Source organism: Biomphalaria glabrata, chromosome 11 (genome assembly GCF_947242115.1).
Source record: "Biomphalaria glabrata chromosome 11, xgBioGlab47.1, whole genome shotgun sequence".
Taxonomy (NCBI): domain Eukaryota; kingdom Metazoa; phylum Mollusca; class Gastropoda; family Planorbidae; genus Biomphalaria; species Biomphalaria glabrata.
The window spans coordinates 2,203,532-2,218,538 of record NC_074721.1 but is presented as its reverse complement, the minus strand read 5'-3'; the positions used below and the strand labels follow the sequence as shown (position 1 = coordinate 2,218,538).

At 34.6% G+C, this 15,007-nt stretch overlaps 1 protein-coding gene across 4 annotated transcripts in view; it reads left to right on the top strand.

Annotated features, from left to right (window-relative positions):
* Window positions 1-2,635, top strand: part of LOC106070611 (aquaporin AQPAn.G-like) — a 30,361-nt gene extending 27,726 nt beyond the window's left edge. For all 4 annotated transcript variants that reach the window (XM_056004576.1, XM_056004575.1, XM_056004577.1 and 1 more), the window contains exon 7: window positions 526-2,635. In XM_056004576.1, the coding sequence (XP_055860551.1) occupies window positions 526-849 (324 nt within the window). In that variant the 3' untranslated portion in view covers window positions 850-2,635. The remainder of the gene's footprint in view (window positions 1-525) is intronic.
* Window positions 2,636-15,007: the final 12,372 nt, after the last annotated feature.

The window sequence follows — 15,007 nt, the reverse complement described above, 5'->3', positions numbered from 1 at the left end:
AACTAACTTTGAAATTTTACAAAAAAATGGGTGTTGGTGACAGAGTGGTAAAGCGCCTACAACTGAGGCGTCTTGGGATCAAGTCTTGGTGAAGACTGTGATTTTGAATAATAAATATAATAATAATAATTTAATTGATAGAGCTCTGTTAACAAACAAAATATAGGCTCAAGGCGCTGTGAGAATATATTTACCACTATTATGAGAGCTAAATCCTATCTCTGTATACCTGAAATTAGTTGTAACAAAGTAACGGTGGTTGGTAATTGTATATGTAGCTCAGCCATCATGGTTTGATTTGACTTTTGTCATCCAGGGGTCTGAGGGCTTTGCTCTGAGGTTTTGTGTCTCCTCATGTGGCTGGTGAGACTTATGTGAGCCCGGAATGTTCAGCTGCACACTGTGCTGACCACATGACACCCTCATTAACCATCTGTCATTGAAATAAGTAATTTGACAATCAGCTGCCCTATAGATCATAAAGTCTTAGATAACATGATTAATCTTTCTTTTCTAATTCTACAGATCTATTGGGTTGGGCCTATGATTGGAGCTATTGTTGGATCTCTGTGCTACGATCTCTTGTTTGCAACCCAGCCTATTGGTCTGCGCAGACTGTGCAAGTCTCCTGAAGTTCCAGACTCTGAGAAGGCTTACCCTAAAAAGCTTGAAAAGAAATCTGACAAACCTTTGCCCAAACATTTGGAGAAAAACTACCACAAAAATGACAAATACAATCACAAATCTGAGAAAATTTATCAGAAATCTGGCAACGATGAGCAAGTTGGGGACCTTCTGCTGAAAAGGTATCGCCACATTGACCCCCGTGAAAATGAAAGTAGGATCTAAACTAATTGAACAAGAGACCCTGTACATAGAGTTGTAACTTGAAAATTTTCGTTTTTGGAGTATTTATGAACTTCACTGATAAAATAGGGCACTTGTAGGAAATTTTTGGCAGGAAGTTTTTTTTTGAAATCTCACAAATTTATGTACATTTTTAAAATATAAGGACATTTTTGGCAGAAATTTTTTTTTGTTTTTTTTTGTTTGAAATCTCACAAACTTATGTACATTTTTAAAACAATTAAAAATATTTTAAAAGCTTTTTTCTTAAAAAAAAAATAAAAAAAAAATGTACATTATATAGTTATTTGACATAAAATTTGATTGACAAAATATTTACCCATCTCTGCATTTACATGAGTTAGAGATTTTCTAGTCACCTAACCCAAGGTACTATAACATGCTGTATTAAATTTTTAGCTAAAAATTCTGTTACAAGATTATATGGTTGCAATAACAAAAATATTGAATGCAGGATTTTTCATTTAATTTTATCCTCAATGTTGATTTTTCTTTCATTTGGATAGCCACTAAGTGCCTTTTTTAAATGTCCATAGGTAGGTAGACTTTGGTGCATTTGTATAAAGTTAAATTCCCTCTAGTATAAATGATAATTTGTTTTAAGCTATATATGCTGGTACCATATAAATTTAATGCAAACTTGCCAAAGAGAAATGTTCTGGAATGATTGTCTTTTTGACTTACAACAATCTTTTTTCTATAAAGCCCCATGATGTAAGGTAGCAAATGTGATTATAGATTATGATTATTATATGTTGATAGTTTAGTATGTTGTATGCATGTAAATGTTCTAAACACTTGTTGAGTAAAAGTTGGACAGTTAATTACATAGTACTGGCCTAAACTGTAACAGTAATTTTGTACATAGCATATTTAATGACATAATAAATTTGTTATTGCTATACAAAACATTGTTTATGATCCATTCATTCTAACTACAGCTATTTAAATACTCCTTACAAATTCAACAATACATTTTCAGGCATTAGCACAAAGTGTATTAACTTTTTTTCATCCTCTTTTGTTTCATTTTAAAATTTAATTTCGTTTTTTTATTCTGCCGTTGTTTCCGCTTTTTTGTTACTTCGCATTTTTATTTTTTAAAAGCATTTAAATGTTTGATTGAGATTGTTTCTATATTTATTTTGTTTCCAGAGAACTTGTGACCATTTCTACTATGTAGAAAAAAAAATCATTTTGGTTTTGCAAAATAGGTTTATTTAAGTGATTTGTTTCACTGGTTCTCAGTCATTCATGTTTTTGTTTTGATAGAAGTCACAGGTTTATTTGAGTGATTTTTCTTCACTGGATTGCTTTCGAGTCATTTTTTGCTTTGATAGGTCATAGGTCAAACCAAGCAGTATTCATTTTTTTACATATCAATTCATTGTAAATAAATGAATTCATACACTGTGCTTTTTTAAAAAGACTATTTTCGAATCTTGTATTTTGTATGCATTTTGAATAATTGATTTTAAAAATTTATTGTTATAATTATTTCATTGTAACCTTCCATGTATAAATAGATGAGCGTTTTTTTAAGTTTTCACTACTGTTGGAATATTTAGCATGCATTCAGTTCAACATTGCTTGTACATATTTGTTCTTTTATTGTTTTTGACATACTTGACATTAATTTAGGGTCAACACAAATGATTGGACTTGGTCAGCTCACACTTGAAGTTGGTCCAATGTTTCATTTGTTAAAATCATGACCTATTTTTTAAATTATATAAATGTTTGGTTATTAAAAGCTGTCATAGTTATAGATGTAGTGCTTTTTTTTGTTTTGTTTGTTTGCTGTTTATGTGTATTCTTGATTTTTTTTTTTGCTTTTTATTCTGTTTTGTGTTTTTATAAACTTGTATTAACTCTGTCTGTCTGGTCAAAAGTTTGTACACGTTATTTCTCCCACACCCATTCCCTCACACCCATTTCCGGATAAGCTGAAACTTCACACAATTATTCATTGACATAGACATGGATCAATAAAAAAAAGTAACCAATTAGACAATTGATTACTGGTATCTCATTATTTTGTTTAATAGCAACAAGGGAAACTAATATTTCAGTATTCACATATATGGCTAAATTTTTTGGGTTTAGCCCCCTTAAATAATTATTTCTCCCTCATGCATTCTATGATTAAGTTGATACTTTAAACAATTTTTTATTATACCTACCAAAACATGAATTAATAAACAAAAATACTTACTTAGTGAATTAATTATTTGTCATTATTTTTGTTGGATATCAATTGAGGAAAATAACTTGTACATTATTGGTAGATTTAGTTATAAGAACAAAGTTCTCCCCCTTTAAATAAGTTTTTTTTTTTAATAGATTTTTTTCTAGTTTGCTTCTTTGGTCTTACTTTATATGTTGTGTTTGAGCTAATTACTGTGAATGTGATTGGTTATTTTTTTTAAACAATATTATTATTATTATTATTATAGCTTTTATATAGCCCCACTTTCATGCTTATAGCATGCTCAGAGCGCTTTGGTCCAATCTCATTTGTGGACCAGTGGGGGGGAGGGGTATCTAGGAGTTGGTTTTCCGTGCTGTCTTTAGGCGCTCAGTAAACACAACTCTGCCCGAGTAGGGTATCAAACCTCGAGCCCCCTTCTAGGGGGCCAAGCCAAGTTCAAGCGTACTTAGCCTCTCGACCACGCTTCCCACATTGCAATGTCAGAAACACTTCATAGCAAGGGAAGAGCTAAAATCAAATACAAACATAATCTTTCAATCATCTGCCCTATAGAATGTAAGATGTAAGATCATGAACTTCCCTTCTTATTCAATGTAATTTTATATATAATCTTCATTTTAAATACAAATTTGGTAGTTGAAGTTTTCATAGTCAATATATCTCATATCCTTTTAGAATTTAGATAAACCGCTGGTCGCACCTTCTCGGCCTACAAGTGTGACGTCCAGGTGAAAATAATTATTTATAAGAGGATATTAATAGGTCCGGAAATATATTTATAGGATGATATACTTTGTGTAAAAGGGGCTAACAATGAAACATATAGGCTTTCATACAAAAACAGACGGAAGAGGATATATATATATATATATATATATATATATATATATATATATATATATATATATATATATATATATATATATATATATTTATTAAATGAGGTCATCGAACGCTCCAATCGAAAAACTCGCCAGTACTGTTCTATTTCTCGCGTAAGGGAGAATCATGGTGTCAGGGGCGTAGCTAGGAATTCTCCATCATTTGGGGACCGGGGTGCTTGACCTCTTTGGGGGCCCCTGCATTTTGCGTAATATTTAATGTAATAAACACTTATTTTGGGGGCCGGAAGGATTTTCAAATTCTCCCCCCTTGTCCCCCACCCTAGCTACGCCACTGCTATGGGGATGTGATATATTTACATTCCAAGTTGAGAGGCATGCAAAAAGCCTTCACTTATTCTGTGGCAACATCAATATTTATTTATTCTACCAGATCTGAGACGCTATGCCTTACATATATTTAGACATAAAGTATTTCTACGGTACAGTATTTTCTTCTTCATCATTCTCATCCTTATATTGGAGCGTTCAGATGACTAGACCAATATACGAGATGAACTGTGCAGTGGTTTCCAAACCAGGCAGCTCTTCATATAGTTTTCTTTCTATAGCGGTGCTCTGTGGCCAGTGCCTTGTTCGGGCCTCTTGATAAAGAGAGCAGTTTTGAAAGACATCGTCAGCATTCTCTGGTGACAGGAGTTGGACTGGTCGTTCATTAAATCTAAACCATCTATACCAGTGTTTTTACTTAGGACGACTCCCTAAATCAAACAGCCAGCTATTGGGCCTGGGAAACAGAACGTTTTATTGCATTTCATGGATTTATTACCTTCTCTGGTATTAGCGCAGTAAGTAAAAGTAAAGCTCTCCTCTCAGACCTTGCGAGCTAACAGATATATGATGCTAAGGTCATCTGTTTCTTTCGCCGACGGTTAACGATCAGGGTGTCAAGTGACCAGCACAAGGACCGACCACCTTTACTTTCCCCAACAAAAGTCAGATACCCAATAGAGTTTGTAAAGAAAAAAATGTTTTACATGTTTCGGATGTTCCTTCAGAGTTGAAGATAATTACTTCCTAGTCCAAACCTCCCGCAGGACGACGGGGGAATGGGAGCGGGCAGGGTTAGAACCCATGACCATCGATAAATCTGAACGACAGTCCAGCGCGCAAACCGCACGACCAGGCAGGTGGACTCAGAGCACAAGTTAAAGTAAAGGTAAATTTAAAGATGCTGGGACGGATAACGAAAGTTTGACTGATATTCGAGACAGCAGAGCATTTATGTATTGTCGTATCATTCATTAGGCCAGCATGACATCTTGTAGTTTTACATGAAGACGTCAACAAAACAGTTTGTACACAGTTCTTAGAAGCATTGTGACCTTTCTTACGATAAAAAAGACCTGTAGACCTCAGAATGTAACAGCCAGTAATTTGCAAAGTGGTTCTTTAAAAAAAAATGTTCCGAGACGCTTGAGAACACCATATTAGGTTGAGGATCAACGTCAGTAGGTCACTTCATTTCATTGTATTTATGAAAGATTGGTCCGAGGCCCTGTGTTCCATGAGAAACACAAAGACAGGAGATGATAATTTAAAGATTGTAAATAACTTTCATTTTTGCTTCCTTAATACCCAAATATGGATTTAGTGGTACTCAGCCACCACGCACCCCCTCTCCAGCAAGAAATGCGGCTATACATTAAAGTTCCTCATTGATTGAATGTAGGATCCATACCCGTGTCTATCTCATCGTAAAACTTAACGCGTCTACTGTCCCTTTGCTTTTCATATGTATATAAAATATTTTCAGGTAAAAAGATTTAGAGATCTAGGGAGCTTATTTTTTTTTTTTATAAGTGTTCATTCAGCGTTGACGAATAGTTTGAATAGGCTTATTGTGCTGTTTTCATCATGCAAGCTACACATTGGACTCTATTCGTTAGTAGTGAATAGAAAACACTTTTGAGAATTATTATTGTTGCGATTGGTTGTAGGGTAGTATGCTGCATATGAATGTTAGCGTTATAATATGGCATGGGCTGTATTATTGAGGATGTAGGATTGTGAAATAGTGTGGCTATTAGATTGCAGGATATAGGCCTATGTAGGTTAAAGCTGGGTCTGTGTTGTCACGTGAAATAGTGAAATACTGCACTCCTCATTGATCTTCTTCGGACTCGAAGACAAGCGTCTTGCTTATTGTCATTACATACTACTGTTGTGTGTGGCATCTGCAATCCGAGACCCTTCCTTTGTGCTCTCTCTCCATGTGGATCTTATCCAGTGCCACTTTTTCCCAGCTGCTAGTGTCGATTTTGAAGAGCTTCATGTCGCGTTTGCATACATCCGTATACTGTTTATTATGATTATGGTTTAGATGATAGTATCCCGACTTGATTTAATGGACGTAGGTCCAGCAGACATACAGCATCCGGAAGCTTCCGAACAGAGTGTCGCAGTTATCTATGTAACTGTATAGTAGAATTAGTTCTCTAATTGATAGTGCGGCGTTGATCACTATATTGATGACGTCATTACATTATTAATATTTTCTGTGTAGACTAGAGGACTGAGCTTTTGTTGCTTGTCACAACTTCTAGTGACGTAAATTTAGTGTGTGTGTGATTTGCGTCATTTATCGTCTAGTACAGTCTCTCCATTGTTTTGTACGTTGGTACAGATAGACGTAATTTGAGAGCTCTGGAATTTCTCCTTGGTTTTTGTTATTGGATAGCCTTAGCATTTGCCTTGGACATTTTCTTGTTGGATTATCTTGACCCCTGTTTAGGGTGAGTTTTATTTTTCATTGTATAGTTTTTCTATTTGAATTCGTTCGTATTTGTAAGTCTATAATTAGACTAGATATAGATGATTAGAAGAATCCTTTCTTTTATCTTCTATAGGGTTTTAGCGTCAAGACTAAGTTTTAGTCGTAGTCTCAGTTGAAGACTCTATTTCGAGTATTAGTGTCAAGTCTATATGTTAGACTCTGTGTCAAGTCTCAGTGTCAAGACTTGTTTATTCAGTCTCAGTTCTATATTGAGAGTACAACTTTAGGTCTACAGTCTACAGGACTGAGGTCTTTCTCTCAGTTGGTCGTCTGGTGTGCACGTGGATTTGTACATGAGTCTGAGGTTCAAGATTCCAAACTGCGGGTTGCAGTGGTCAGACCTGATGGTGTAGTGTCAACTATGAACTTCTACTTTTTGGAATTGTCGTCAGTGGACAGTACCTGATCTAGAGGCTAGATCTACATATATTACCAGTTGTTGTTTTTGAGATTGAAGGACTATGTGATCCATTGAACTACTTATTATATTTAAGGTAATATACTATGTGTTTCATAATTATATGAATGATTTTTATCTAAGGAGACTAACTGGATCATTGTAGATTACATATTATTACATATTGATATTTCATACTATTATTATCAGTCATCATGAATCAGTCATTTGTAAATATATCACAAGAATAAATTTTATTGTTATTTACATCATACACTTAGTTTATTAGTTTATCTACAACTATATGTGTATGATGTGCTTGTCAGGCTGAACTTGAGCCAAAATATTATAAGTTCAGAAAATAATAACAATAATACAAATTGAAATAATATTTAATATTAATAAATATTTGCATTTGGAAATATATAATAATAATTTGATAAATACAAGAATACAAGAACCTGACAAGTATTTTGGGGGCTCGTCTAAACTGTTAAAGGAGTTATTTGAGGGATTATCTCAGTCATAATTTGTTATATTATTGACAGTTGAATATTTGCTAAATAAATTTCTGTACTTGTAAGAGTATATTTTCAGATTCTAGACACTTGTTTGTGTCACATTACTATTCATAACGGTACTATGTGATTGTACCTTATTACTCAGGAAAGGCATCGTATACATTTTTTGTGTGAGACTTTATTGGTGCCAGTGTATCATATTGTTATTGCTAACATTGTATCTTATATATAATATTTTTTTTTAAATTTATACTAATAAGATATAATTTTGTTACATGCCAAACTGATTGGTGGACCTAAATTGGAGCTGTGATCTGTTTGTTGGGATTCTCAAGTTGTCCTGGTGTATCTGGCTGTACCTTGTCATCAATACTCTATCTTCCTGGTGCTGAGGCAGATTCTATCTTCGCAGGAGAAAGCACAGCTAAGTGTATTTTTTTTGGTTGCTAATAGTATATCTTGTGCTCTAATTAGTTTTTCCGATTTGACCTGTTAAACTTATATTGTTTGGAAATTCTAAGGATGGAGACTAGGTTTTCTATAAATTCACAATTTATAGCGGATGGGCAGGCGTTGGGTTTTACAGGAGCTGACTTGCAGAACTATGTGAAAGAACAGAAGGAAGAATATGTCAAGGCAGAACAAGCAAGATTGGATAGGGAGGAACGGCTCAAGAAGGAACAAAGGGCGGAGGAGCATGAACGATGGAAAGAAAGGGAAGTAGTGGAAGCTAAAAAGAGGCAGGAAGAATTGGAATTGGCTAGACTTAAGGAGAAAATTGTGGAGAAGGAGTTGCAGAAAGAAAGTAAATCTGAAAACAAAGAAGGAGAACCTAAGATCCAGGATAAACATAGACATATAATTGATAAGTTGGACAAGAGTTTTCAGAATATGAAGGAAGATGAGGATTTGATTGGTTTCTTGACTCTATTTGAGGCGGTGGCAACAAGATGTTGTATTGATAAGAAAAGTTGGGCTATGTTGTTATCGTACAAATTGACGTCGAAACTCAAGAATTTTATGCTGCAAGATGATCTGTTTAAGAAGGAAAATTATGATGAAGTAAAGGTTATGCTAATGAGACAGGCTGATATAAATGGAGAAACGTGTAGGAAGAAATTTCACCAAATTAGACCTAAAGAAAATGATTTCAGGGGATATGTAGCCGATTTGAAAAGGGCACTAGACAATTGGATGAAGATGGCGGAGGTAAAGGAGACCATAGAAGGCATGAAAAATATGATTGTGACAGACAGATTATTAGAGAGTGTTTCAGGCGAAGTGTATCGTCAACTTATCTTAAATAAAAGTGATAATGTAGAAGACATGCTACAAGTAATTGAAAGTTTTAAGACTGCAAGTTCAACAAAATCATTATGTAAAGAGGAAAATGTGTATGTAATGGGAGCTGCTGAAGCCACAAGTCAGAATTATGCTAGTGACAGGAAAGTCATAACTTGTTTTAGGTGCGGAAAAGTAGGTCACAGGTCAACTGAATGTTATGTGGGTGGAGCCGGAGTGAAACCAAAGCAGGTGACATATAATAAGGATGGACCAAGACATGTGTCAGGCACAAGGAATGTGTCATATGGAACTTACAGGAGGCAGTTTGATACTAGAGGAAGGAGAATGGATGGAGGGAATTGGAGAGGAGCTTACAATGATGTGAACCATGGTGGAGGAAATAACAAAAGGAATTATTCAGGTGTTGATTATACTAAGGAGAAAAACACAGACAAGTCAAAGAAAGTGCAAAACACAGGTACGCAGAGATGACTAAATTGTTCACGTAAAATTCAAAGTTGTTGTCATTCTAATCTGACTGATGAAATAGAATATTTTACTCCATGTAGAAAAGAAACTATGTCTATTGTTGATCAGAAATTGAGGAAAAAGTCTGTAGGGAAATTACGTTTTGAAGAAGGATTATTAAATAATAAAATAGTGTCTATATTGCGTGATTCAGGATCTAGTGTTATTGGGGTAAGAAGTTCTTTAATTGAATGCAAAGACAAAATTCCAGGTAGCTACAAATTAAAATTGATTGATGGTACTATTAAGGAATATCCACTGGCATGTGTTGACATCAATTCAGACTATATCACAGGGAAATATATTGTAGCTTGTTTTGAAAATCCAGTAGCTGATCTAATAATAGGGAATGTACAAGATGAACAACATAATGAACATATTGGTGCTGCTGTTACAAGAGCAATGAAAAAAAAAGAGAATGAGGCTGATATTATGAAACATTCAGAAGTTATTCAAGATTGTTATAAGTTATTTGGATCATGTGAAGATTTCTTGAGAGAACAAGTGAGTGATCCTACATTACAAGAATTATGGAATCGACAGAAGGAGAAGAGTGTGGATAATAAGACAAATGGAAGTGTTCGATTCAAAGTATTCGATAGATTATTGTATCGTGTATTCAAAGGTCAATTAGGTCAGGAAGAGAAACAACTCGTGGTTCCAGTGTCAAAAAGGGAAGTAATTTTGAAAACAGCACATGAAAGTATATTTGCAGGTCATTTGTCAGTTAGGAAAACAAAGTCAAGAATATACCAATATTTCTTTTGGCAAGGAGTTGATAAAGATGTTAAAGACTTTATTAGGAGTTGTGATATTTGTCAACGGTGTAGAATGCCACGAAGATGTGACAGAGTTGAACTTGGAAATATGAATATAGTAACAACACCATTTTACAAAGTGGCAATAGATATTGTTGGTCCGTTGGAGGTTACCGAGAACAAGAACAGATTTATTTTAACACTTGTTGACATTGCTACGAGATGGCCAGAGGCAATACCTTTAAGAAATATTACTACAGAAACTGTGATTGAGGCATTAAACACAATCTTCAGTAGAATTGGTATACCGCACGAGGTACTAAGTGATAACGGAAGTCAGTTCACTGCGGATTTATACAAGGAAGTGTGTAACTTCTACAATATTAAAATAGTGCACTCAACTATTTTTCACCCTTCGTCGAATGGGATGAATGAACGTTTCAATTCTTCATTGAAAAGTTTTCTAAGGAAGGTTACACAAGAGAGTCCAAAGGATTGGGATAGAAAGGTTAGCGCTGCACTTTTTGCTTATAGAGAGGTCCCAAATGAAACTACAGGAATATCGCCATTTCAAATGGTATATGGAAGACAGATGAGAGGACCATTGGCTATTCTGAAACAAGTATTTGTAAACAAAGAGGAGGAAGATGAATACAGGAATGTTTACTCATACTTAATGGATTTGAAGGAGAGGTTATTTCATGTGACATCAATTGCCAACAGAAATAGTGAGGTTAAAAAGCAAAAGTACAAAATTCAGTATGATAGATACTCTACATTGCGCAAGATTGATGAAGGTGATTGTGTATTGATACTTAAACCTCAAAGAGAAAACAAATTATCTGTATATTGGCAAGGACCATTTAAAGTTATAAGGAAGGTATCAAGATTCAATTTTCTGGTAAAGAAGGGAGATAAGTTGAAACTTTACCATATCAATAGATTGATGAAATATCATAGCAGAAGTAAAGATGATACAAGTGAAACTGTTATTAATATTGAACATGAGAACAGTATTTTGTCTGCTAATATGGTGTCTGTTGTGGATGATGAGGAGGAATTTGATGAAGACTTGACAAATGAAGATATTTTACCAAGCATTCCGACATTAGAAATCAACAATAAGAAGCAGACGAATGAAGACATTTTATCACAATTGAAGGTCAACCTAGATTTAAACTGTAATCAGAGATGTGAAATAATGAAGGTGCTGGATGAATTCAAAGATATTATATCAGACATACCGGGTAAAGCAGATGTGGAAGAATTTAGGATTAAGTTGTTGGACACTAAGCCTATAGCATTAAAGCCATATACGGTACCAATAAATATGAAGGAGAAATTAAAAGAGGAAATTGATAGTATGTTGAAGTTGGGTATCATAGGACCCACAGATTCATCATATGCCGCTCCTGTTGTGGTTATTAAGAAACGTGATGGTACACTACGTCCATGCATTGACTACCGTAAGTTAAACAGTGTTACACAAATACCAGCTGAATTAATACCAGATCAAGAAGAGCTATTCAATAAACTCTACAGGGCTAAGTATTTTACTTTAGTTGATTTAACTAAAGGGTATTGGCAAATACCTATAAGTGAAGAATGTAAGGAGTACACAGCTTTTAGAGTTCTGGGGGAACACTACATGTTTCATTACTTACCATTTGGTTTAAGTGGTGCCCCTAACCATTTTAATAGAGTTTTAAAGAGTATTTTAAGAGATATTGAGAATGTATTGTTTTATTTTGATGACATCTGTATATTTAGCGAAAGTTGGGAGACTCATGTTAGAGATGTACAGAATGTTTTCGGTGTATTGAAAAGTCATGGATTTACTCTAAAACCATCTAAATTAGAGGTTGGCTTTACTAACATTAAATTTCTGGGACATAATGTAGGTCGGGGAGAAGTGAAACCAGATAGTAAAAATGTTCAGAAGATCCTGGAGTTTAAACCACCCAGTACCAAGAAGGAAGTAAGGTCATTAATTGGGTTGGTTAACTATTACTCCAAATTTATACCTTGTTATTCAGACTTGGTGTTTCCATTCACAGAGTTATTGAAGAAAGGGAAATCTGTGAGAATTGATTGGAGTAATGAGTGTATTGTGGCACTGAAAAGAATACAAACTTATTTGTGTGATTATCCTATTCTAAGATTGCCTGATCCTTCTCTTCCATTCTTTTTGCAGACAGATGCATCAGATAAAGGCATTTCAGGTATACTTAGTCAGATGAGAGATGGTGTGTTACATCCAGTGAAGTTTGTCAGTCGCAAGTTGTTGCCACGTGAACAGAAATACTCTATCCTTGAGCGGGAAGGACTGGCCATTGTATGGTCGATCAAAAAGCTAGATCGTTATTTGGCAGGAGTGAAGTTTCATCTCCAGACCGATAACAAGGCATTGTCATTCATAGCAAATAGTAATTATTGTAACAAAAGAATAACTAGATGGTGTTTAGCACTTCAGGATTATTGTTTTGATTCTGTCCATTTGAAGGGAGAATTAAATGTTTTTGCTGATGTATGCTCAAGACTTGTATAATTTTTTTGATTCATTTGAGCAATCATGTACTTATGTTATATTAATTTTGATATTGATCAAATTTGATAATGTAACTATGTAACATGCAAACAGTTGTAACTTTAACTGTAAATTTTTGAGACAAACATTATTTTGTCTATTGAAGTGTATAATGAAGATTTTTTATTGTTGAGGTAATCATAATGATTATTGGTTGTTGAGGATTTCTCAGTTGTTTTTCTCAGTGAGATTTTGAGGTCTCTTTCTGTAATTCTTGGAAACGTATTTGCAGTATTGATCTTGGTGAAGTTGATTTTCTGGAGAATTTTCTTGCAGTTTTTATGATAACTGGAATTTTTTTTCAAAATTGCCAGTTCGTTGAGGAGGGGGAATGTCGCAGTTATCTATGTAACTGTATAGTAGAATTAGTTCTCTAATTGATAGTGCGGCGTTGATCACTATATTGATGACGTCATTACATTATTAATATTTTCTGTGTAGACTAGAGGACTGAGCTTTTGTTGCTTGTCACAACTTCTAGTGACGTAAATTTAGTGTGTGTGTGATTTGCGTCATTTATCGTCTAGTACAGTCTCTCCATTGTTTTGTACGTTGGTACAGATAGACGTAATTTGAGAGCTCTGGAATTTCTCCTTGGTTTTTGTTATTGGATAGCCTTAGCATTTGCCTTGGACATTTTCTTGTTGGATTATCTTGACCCCTGTTTAGGGTGAGTTTTATTTTTCATTGTATAGTTTTTCTATTTGAATTCGTTCGTATTTGTAAGTCTATAATTAGACTAGATATAGATGATTAGAAGAATCCTTTCTTTTATCTTCTATAGGGTTTTAGCGTCAAGACTAAGTTTTAGTCGTAGTCTCAGTTGAAGACTCTATTTCGAGTATTAGTGTCAAGTCTATATGTTAGACTCTGTGTCAAGTCTCAGTGTCAAGACTTGTTTATTCAGTCTCAGTTCTATATTGAGAGTACAACTTTAGGTCTACAGTCTACAGGACTGAGGTCTTTCTCTCAGTTGGTCGTCTGGTGTGCACGTGGATTTGTACATGAGTCTGAGGTTCAAGATTCCAAACTGCGGGTTGCAGTGGTCAGACCTGATGGTGTAGTGTCAACTATGAACTTCTACTTTTTGGAATTGTCGTCAGTGGACAGTACCTGATCTAGAGGCTAGATCTACATATATTACCAGTTGTTGTTTTTGAGATTGAAGGACTATGTGATCCATTGAACTACTTATTATATTTAAGGTAATATACTATGTGTTTCATAATTATATGAATGATTTTTATCTAAGGAGACTAACTGGATCATTGTAGATTACATATTATTACATATTGATATTTCATACTATTATTATCAGTCATCATGAATCAGTCATTTGTAAATATATCACAAGAATAAATTTTATTGTTATTTACATCATACACTTAGTTTATTAGTTTATCTACAACTATATGTGTATGATGTGCTTGTCAGGCTGAACTTGAGCCAAAATATTATAAGTTCAGAAAATAATAACAATAATACAAATTGAAATAATATTTAATATTAATAAATATTTGCATTTGGAAATATATAATAATAATTTGATAAATACAAGAATACAAGAACCTGACACAGAGTTATCTTACAAAGGCCGCAGTACAGAACACTTTTGAGACCAAAGGAAACCTTTACCTTTACCTACCTCTTAGTCTGCTGGACCGTTGGATCACCATACAAGATTTGTCTCCATTCCTCTCTGTCTTTCGCCTTAGTTCGAACCTCTTTCAATGGCAGGTCTGTCCATTCTTTTATGTTGTCTTCCCATCGCTTTCTCTGTCTGACTCGTCTTCTTTTCTTGGCTCTGTTCCCTGAAGGAAGGTCTTTGCGAGTCCAGAAGACCTTTTAATATGGCCATAGATATTTAGTTTGCGGTTGTTGTTTTTTTTTGCGATAGTTAGTAGGTCATCGTGGGGTCCAATCGCTGCAGTAAACCTGTCTCTAATCTCTTGGTTTGTGACGCTGTCTTTGAATGTGATAACTAGAATCCTTTTGTAGCATTTAAATTCCATTGCTAGGATCCTCCTTTCTAGCTCTGCAGTCAGCGTACAAGACTCATAAGCATATAAAATTGTGGCCATGACCAGGTAGCGCATCAGTCTGAGTTTGGTGCCGCGGGCTAAGCATTTGTCTTTCCCTATTATTTTAAGTTTTGAAAGGGCTGCTGTGGACTGT